This window comes from Myotis daubentonii, chromosome 4, assembly GCF_963259705.1.
Source record: "Myotis daubentonii chromosome 4, mMyoDau2.1, whole genome shotgun sequence".
NCBI classification, from domain to species: domain Eukaryota; kingdom Metazoa; phylum Chordata; class Mammalia; order Chiroptera; family Vespertilionidae; genus Myotis; species Myotis daubentonii.
Genome location: NC_081843.1, coordinates 11,144,707 through 11,152,345, shown reverse-complemented (window position 1 = coordinate 11,152,345; position 7,639 = coordinate 11,144,707). Strand labels below are relative to the sequence as shown.

General features: G+C 50.1%; 1 protein-coding gene across 1 annotated transcript in view; it reads left to right on the top strand.

The window, feature by feature from the left end:
- The window catches only part of RABEP2 (rabaptin, RAB GTPase binding effector protein 2), a 13,861-nt gene continuing 6,222 nt past the window's right edge, over window positions 1–7,639 (top strand). Inside the window, exons 1-3 of the mRNA XM_059692440.1 lie at window positions 1–594; window positions 1,059–1,274; window positions 5,779–5,936. Coding sequence (XP_059548423.1) covers window positions 264–594; window positions 1,059–1,274; window positions 5,779–5,936 — 705 coding nt within the window. The 5' untranslated portion in view covers window positions 1–263. The remainder of the gene's footprint in view (window positions 595–1,058; window positions 1,275–5,778; window positions 5,937–7,639) is intronic.

Below are 7,639 nucleotides of genomic sequence, written 5' to 3'. Positions count from 1 at the left end.
GGCGCCCAGAAGAGTGGAGCCGACCCAGCCCTGCCCCGAGGGCCGCCCCACGAGGGCGGAGGTGCAGGAGGCCTGGCCACAATGGCTGTATGGTGAGCCAGGCCGCAGCGGAAGGGCGGCAGGGGTCCAGCCAGGAGCCGGCTCCGGCTCGGGAGAGACCGCGGGAGCGTCGCCCGCCCGCGGCTGAGGCCGGCGGGCATCTCCGAGGAGGTGCAATCTGAGCAGAGCTTCCAAGGCCACATGGAGACACTAGGAAGCTTCTGATGAAAAGAACTTGGGATTTGGGAGAACCAGTGTCTGGAAGAGCGCGCCCCAGGAAGGAAGGCGAAGCGGGGCGGGGCCCGGGGCCGCGGCCAGGCGTCCACACGGTCTTCTTCGGCCGACGCTCGGCAATTCCTGCCCCACCTCCAGCCTCAGCCTCAAGCTGGGCTGATCCGGAAACAGCCGAGCGGATCCGGAAACAGCCGAGAGGACCCGGAAGCGGTGAGCTCGGTCACCTGGGAGTGTGGGATCCCGCCGTTTGCGCGGAGGCAATGGCGGCAGCTGCGCCGGCGGCCGCGGGCGAGGATGGCGGGCGACGGCGGCCGGGGACCGGTACGTGAGGACGTGTCGGTGCACGCGAGGGGCGGCAAAGCCGGAGGCGGGGCCGAGCTCAGCAGCCGGCGGGTGGGGGGTGGTGAGGGGGAGACGGGAGAAAGGGGCGGGGTCTGGGAACACCGGGGTGGGCGTGGCCTGGCGGCTCAAGGGGTGGGGCCAGCTGAGAGGTGGGGCCCCGTGAGTGGGTGTGGGCGGGGCCAGGTGGGCAAGGGGCGGGGACTTTGGAAGGGCGGGGTCGTGTCAGAGGATTGGCTGAACGTGGGATGGGGAAGAGGCGGGACTGTAAACTACAGGCCGAATTAGGTGAGAAGAAGGCGGGGCCCGGTAAGCGGGCGGGTCTGGGGAAGGGGCGGGGACCGTGGTCGCAGTATTACTAGGTCGCTGGACTTTGGGGTTCGGTGGCCCGGGTTATTGGGGATCCTGGAGTGATGGGAAGAGAGGCTGGTTCTTGTTCCCCACAGTGCTTGATCCCCAGCCCCAGGAGGGCGCAAAGGCTGAGGCTGAGGCCGAGTCAGGGGAACTCTGCCGACTTCGAGCTGAGCTGGCAGGCGCCCTGGCGGAAATGGAGACCATGAAGGCTGTGGCCGAGGTGAGCGAGAGCACGAAGGCGGAGGCTGTGGCTGCGGTGCAGCGGCAGTGCCAAGAGGAGGTGGCTTCCCTGCAGGCCATCCTGAAAGGTGAGTCAGGGTCTCTTCGCAGACTCTCCATCAGCCCCTCAGAGGGGAGTGCGTGATCAGAAGAGGGTCAAGGGGTCAGATCAGCTATGGGGGGGGGGAGGAGGGGGGGGGGTAGGTTAGCAGGGCTGCCTAGCCCAGGGCAGGCCTGGCAGCAGCTCTGTCAGTTCCAGCTGAGTTTAGCTCTGAGCTCTTCCTGTTCCCTTGCCCCCTGTCATTTCTTGTCCCTCACTGATCAGCCCTGAAGATGAGCAACTTCTCAGTTCCCGGAAGCTCCTTCATTTGAGCCTCTGGGCTCCAGACTCCGCGTTGGGCCCTGCCTCTTTGGAGTCTAACCCTCTGGTCTCCTTCCCTCCCCAGCACCCTTACATCCGCACCGGCCCCCACCACACACGGGCATTGACTTCCCTGTATGTACTTGGGATGCAGCACCATCCATTGCCCCAGATCCCGTAGCTTCTTTTTCTGTTTCCCGCTTCTCCTCTAGTCAGAGGCCAAAGTCTCTGAAACAGCTTCCAGTCCTGTCGCCCACTCTGCTTCCACAGCCACTGCTGTAGTGAGGCTCTGGACAACTCCCCTGGACAGACACCCCAGCTTCTCACAGGTCTCCTTCTGTAATCTGGCCTTGACATTGGCTTCCAGAGTACACTTTCTTTTTTTAAATATATTTTTATTGATTATATTGATTTCAGGGAGGAAGGGAGAGGGAGGTAGAAGCATCAATGATGAGAGAGAATCGTTGAGTGGCTGCCTTTTGCACGCCTCCCGCTGGGGATTGAGCCCACAGCCTGGGCATGTTCCCGCACTGGGAATCAAACCGTGACCTCCTGCCTCATAGGTCAATGCTCAACCACTGAGCCACGCCAGTTTGGTCAGAGCACACTTTCTAAAATTCCCACCCCACCATGTCGTTTACTTTTTTAACAGCTGCTCCACCTCCAGACTTCTGGGGCTGTATGTCCCACATCTCAGGCATCCACATACTATTTATGCAACATGGTTGTCTCCTTGTACGACTTGCCCTGTTACCTGCTTAATATTTGTTCTTTAAATAGGTCCACTTTTTTTTAAAAGTACATACATTTATTTTATTAATCCTTACCCAAGGATATTTTTCCATTGGTTTTTATTTATTTCAAAAAAGCTTTTTTTTTTTTTTTTTTAAAGATTCTTTTTCTAAAATATTTTTTTAATTGATTTCAGAGAGGAAGGGAGAGGGAGAGATAGAAACATCAATGATGAAGAGAATCATTGATCAGCTGCTTCCTACTAGGGATTGAGCTCACAACCCGGATATGTGCCCTTGACCGGAATCAAACCCAGGACCCTTCAATCCACAGGCTGATGCTCTATCCACTGAGCCAACCAGCTAGGGCTCCATTGATTTCTAGAGAGAGTGGAAGGGACTGGGAGAGACAGAGAGAGAGAAACATCAATGTGAGAGAGACACATTGATTGGTTGCTTCCCACACGTACCCCAACCAGGACTGGGGATCGAACCTGCAACCGAGTTACGTGCCCTTGACCAGAATTGAACCTGGGACTCTTCAGTCCACAGGCTGATGCTCTATCCACTGAGCCAAACAGGCTAGGGCTTACATACATTTATTTTAAAGGAAACTTTCTGTCCCTATAAGAAAAACTACCCTAAGTCATCATCATAACGACAATGATAATAATAATGGCAAACGTTTATTGAACATATCATAACAACAACGTTTATAATAATGGCTAACGCATATATGCCAGGTACTGAGCTAAGTGCTTTATGAGTACTTAACCTTTATAATAGTTTCTGTGAAGTAGGAACTGTTATCTATCTCCATTTTGCAGAAGAAGCGCTGAGGCCCAAGGTTAGATAATTTGACCAAGGTTCTGCAGGTAGAAAGCCACAGATTTGAACCCAGGTGGTCTGGCAGCAAAACTTTTTTTTTAAGAGGATATATTATAAATTTATTCTTTTTTTACTCTTTATGACTTTAGAGAGAGGAAGGGAGAGGGAGAGAGAAATAGAAACCAATGATGAGAGAGAATCTTCAATTGGCTGTCTGCTACACATCCCCCCTGGGGGTGTGACCCAACCAGGAATTGAACTGTGACCTCCTGGTTCATGGGTTGATGCTCAACCACTGAGCAACACTGGCCGGGCTCAGGATATATTACAGGTTGTTGTAGTGATAACTGAGTTCACACCATGCAATCAAAATACATTAATAAAAGTAAGTAAGTATAAGTACCAGAACATTAATCAAAATAAACAAGCTTTTGTAGGATGTCAAGCTTTTGAACATCCTAAACTGAAGGATGTTCTTTTTTTCCTGCAGAATCCTTAAAACCTGAGGCACTTAAAATATGTTAGCCTTTCACCCTGGCTGGTTTGGATAGAGTGTCGGCCTGCGGACGGAAGGGTCCTGGGTTCGATTCGGTCAAGGGCACGTGCCTGGGTTGCGGTCTTGATCCTCAGTAGGGGGTGTGAAGGAGGCAGCTGATCAATGATTTTCTCTCTCTCCCTTCCTCTCTGAAAGCAGTAAAAAAAAAAAATATATATATATATATATATTTTTTATTTTATTTTATTAAATCTTTATTGTTCAGATTATTACATTTGTTCCTCTTTTTTTCCCCCCATAGCTCCCCTCCACCCAGTTCCCACCCCACCCTCTGCCCTTACCCCCCCACTGTCCTCATCCATAGGTGCACAATTTTTGTCCAGTCTCTTCCCGCATCTCCCAAACCCCTTTCCCCCCCAAGAATAGTGAGTCCATTCCCTTTCTATGTCCCTGATTCTATTACAATCACCAGTTCATTCTGTTCATCAGGTTATTTATTCACTTGATTCTTAGGTTCACTTGTTGATAGATGCATATTTGTTGTTCATAATTTGTATCTTTACCTTTTTCTTCCTCTTCCTCTTCTTAAAGGATACCTTTCAGCATTTCATATAGTACTGGTTTGGTGGTGATGAACTCCTTTAGCTTTTCCTTATCTGTGAAGCTCTTTATCTGACCTTTGATTCTGAATGATAGCTTCGCTGGATAAAGTAATCTTGGTTGTAGGTTCTTGGCATTCATCACTTTGAATATTTCTTGCCACTCCCTTCTGGCCTGCAAAGTTTCTGTTGAGAAATCAGCTGACAGTCGTATGGGTATTCCCTTGTAGGTAACTGAGTTTCTTTCTCTTGCTGCTTTTAAGATTCTCTCTTTGTCTTTTGCTCTTGGCATTTTAATTATGATGTGTCTTGGTGTGGTCCTCTTTGGATTCCTTTTGTTTGGGGTTCTCTGCACTTCCTGGACTTGTAAGTCTATTTCTTTCACCAGGTAGGGGAAGTTTTCTGTCATTATTTCTTCAAATAGGTTTTCAATATCTTGCTCTCTCTCATCTTCTGGCACCCCTATAATTCTGATGTTGGTACGCTTGAAGCTGTCCCAGAGGCTCCTTACACTATCTTCGTATTTTCGGATTCTTTTTTCATTTTGCTTTTCTGGTTGGGTGTTTTTTGCTTCTTCGCATTTCAAATCTTTGCCTTGATTCTTGCGCTCCTCTGGTCTGCTGTTGGGAGTCTGTATAATATTTGTTATTTCAGTCCGTGTGTGCTTAATTTCTAGTTGGTTCTTTATCACAACATCGAGGGTCTCATTAGATTTCTTGAGGATCTCAATAACTTTATCGGCGGCTTCTAGACAGTTCTTGAGAGACCTTAAAAGTGTGGTTCTGAACTCAATATCCTCCATTGACAGTTTTGTCCTGTTTCTTTGTCTCCGCATTTTTTATGCTTTCTTGGTGCACCCCCTAGTGGTCTTTGTGCACAGTCTTGTTGTAGTTAAGCCTTGATTGTTGTAGTTAATACTAGGGGGATTTGACCTCCAGGTCAACTGGCTCAGCAGTAAAAATATTTTTTTTAAAAAAATTGTTAGCCTTTCTACTGAGATGTGAATTAGACACAACAATGAAGAAAAAGGTTAAGAGACCAGTTATCTATTATGGATCATTCCAGCTTTGTTCAACCGTGACTGGAACTTTTCTCATATTCTCATTTGTTCTCCTGATAAAGTGTGCTGCCTGGCTATTGGCTGAACTTTGGATTTGGCAGAATATTTACTTCTAATGTTAGTACACACTGAAATAAGTATGAAAATAAATATATTAGATACTGATTTTTGTTAGTGTATGTTGACACGTATCTGTACGCACTGTTACTGGTCTATATGTGGACTGGGTATCATATCCTCAGGCTTATGTGTAACGCCCTCCATATGTCATCTCCTTCGATCCTTTAGCAGCCCAGTGGCGTAGTCATCAGTGTCCCCATTTTGCAGCTGAGGACACGGATGCGGAGAGGCTAACACGGTCCAGGGCCATCTCTCCACAAGGCCCACCGTCTTAGTGTAGTCGCTGTGGTAAATTGCCTCGCCCAGTGCATCAGTGTTGGGGAGCCCCCTGCTCACCCACGGCGGCAGGTGGGGGGCAAGCACTGACCCTGCCCCTCCTCCGCCTCCTGCCCTGCCAGACTCCATCAGCAGCTACGAAGCCCAGATCACTTCTCTGAAGCAGGAGCGGCAGCAGCAGCAGCAGGACTGCGAGGAGAAGGAGCGGGAGCTGGGCCGCCTGAAGCAGCTGCTGTCCCGCGCTCACCCCCTGGACTCCTTGGAGAAGCAGATGGAGAAGGTTGGGTGTGGGATAGCCTCCTCCGGACCCCACTGGTGGCCGTGGGACAGGGGTGCTGGGGTGCCGCTCCCAGATCATTGGGAGCAGGGCACCCAGTCATCATTCTGGGTGTCGCATACGCTGGGTCCATACTGAGCAGGGTCTTGGCCTGCCACTTCCTAGTGGCTTTACTAGGTTCACTTACCTCCAAAATGAAGGACAGTCGTGTAGGGGAAAGGGAGCTAACCCTCAAGGCTACCTCTCATGCACTAGGCACTCTGATAACTGCTTGACAGATTGAGGCTCCCTAGTCTTTCCCCTGAAAACGAGGTCCATTAGGTCCATTTAACAGATGAGGAAGATGAGGCTTAGGGAAGTTCAATAATTCTCCCCAGGTTTTGCACATGGAAAGGAGATTTGGGACTTAAAAATCAAAGCCATCTGGTTCTAAAATTCTCGTTCTGGAAATAGTATATCACTTCCTTTATTACTGTTTTCATTATTAATAATAGTAGGAAGCACATATTACCAAATTCTTCATCTTTCAAAGCAGGTTCACATCGTTACCTCACTTGATCCTCACAGCAGCCCTGTGAGGTAGGTACTTAGCTCATTTTATGCATGAGGCCCAGGGAGAGCGAGTCAGTCGCCCGGCTAGACAGACAGAGTCAAAACAGGAGCCCAAGAAAGGAAGGTGCCCAGCCCACACCTTCCCAGCAGAGGCTGCGGCTTACGTAGGGGGTGTTCCTCCAGGAGCAGTTACCCAGGGCGGGAAGGAGAGGGCTCTGCTGACGGAGAGCCACCTGGGACGGGGAGGGGCTGCAGGCCTGGCCCAGCTCCTGCGTGTGGCCGCTGTCAGTCCACGGCCTGGGATCTGCAGAGTGGATTCCAAGGCTTGGGATGGATCCAGAGTTTTTGTTTGGGCCACAAAGGCTAACCCTGCCTGTTGCCATGGTTCACATAAGAGATTGGAGGGTTAGACTGAGCTTGTTTTTTTTTTTAAACGTTTTGATTGATTGAGTTTTGTTTTTTTTTAGAGAGAGAGACATCAGTGTGACAGAAACATCCATTGGTTGCCTTCCACACACCCTGACAGGGGATCGGGTCTGCAGCCAGGGTATGTGCCCTGATTAGGAATCGAACCTGAGACCCTTTGGTCCTTGGGCCGATGCTGTAAGCACTGACTCTCACACCGGCCAGGGCCACAGGGCCGTCTTGCTGACCGAGCACTCGTGGGAGACGAGATGGCCTGGTGACGTGGTGCAATTTGGCTGTCCTAGCCCAGAGGAGCCTGTGTTTCATCCTCCTGAGATGTTATGTTCAGCAGGATCCCAAACTTGGAAAGAGACCAAGAAGAAATAGCCAGCAATCTGGTGGTGATTGGAATGTGGGAGGGCCCATTGGTTAGGATGAGGTTTGGAAACCCAGGTCAGCAGTGGCTTAAATAAGAGAGATGCTTACTTTCCTAAGGTCCAGAGGTAGACGTTTCCAAGACTGAAATGGCAGCTCAGCTCTTAGGGAAGCTGCAAAACTGTTGTTCTCCAGAGCGACTGAGATCTTGCTCCCCGGTATTTGTCATCAGTTTGGCTCACATAAACGCCTATAAGAATTTTTTAACAAGTCGTTAGGAACTCGGGCTCCTTCTGTGTTGCTGTGTAGCCATAGGTAGCTTACTACCTCATGTCCAAGATGCCTGCTTGAGTGCCAGCCCTGCCCACATTCTA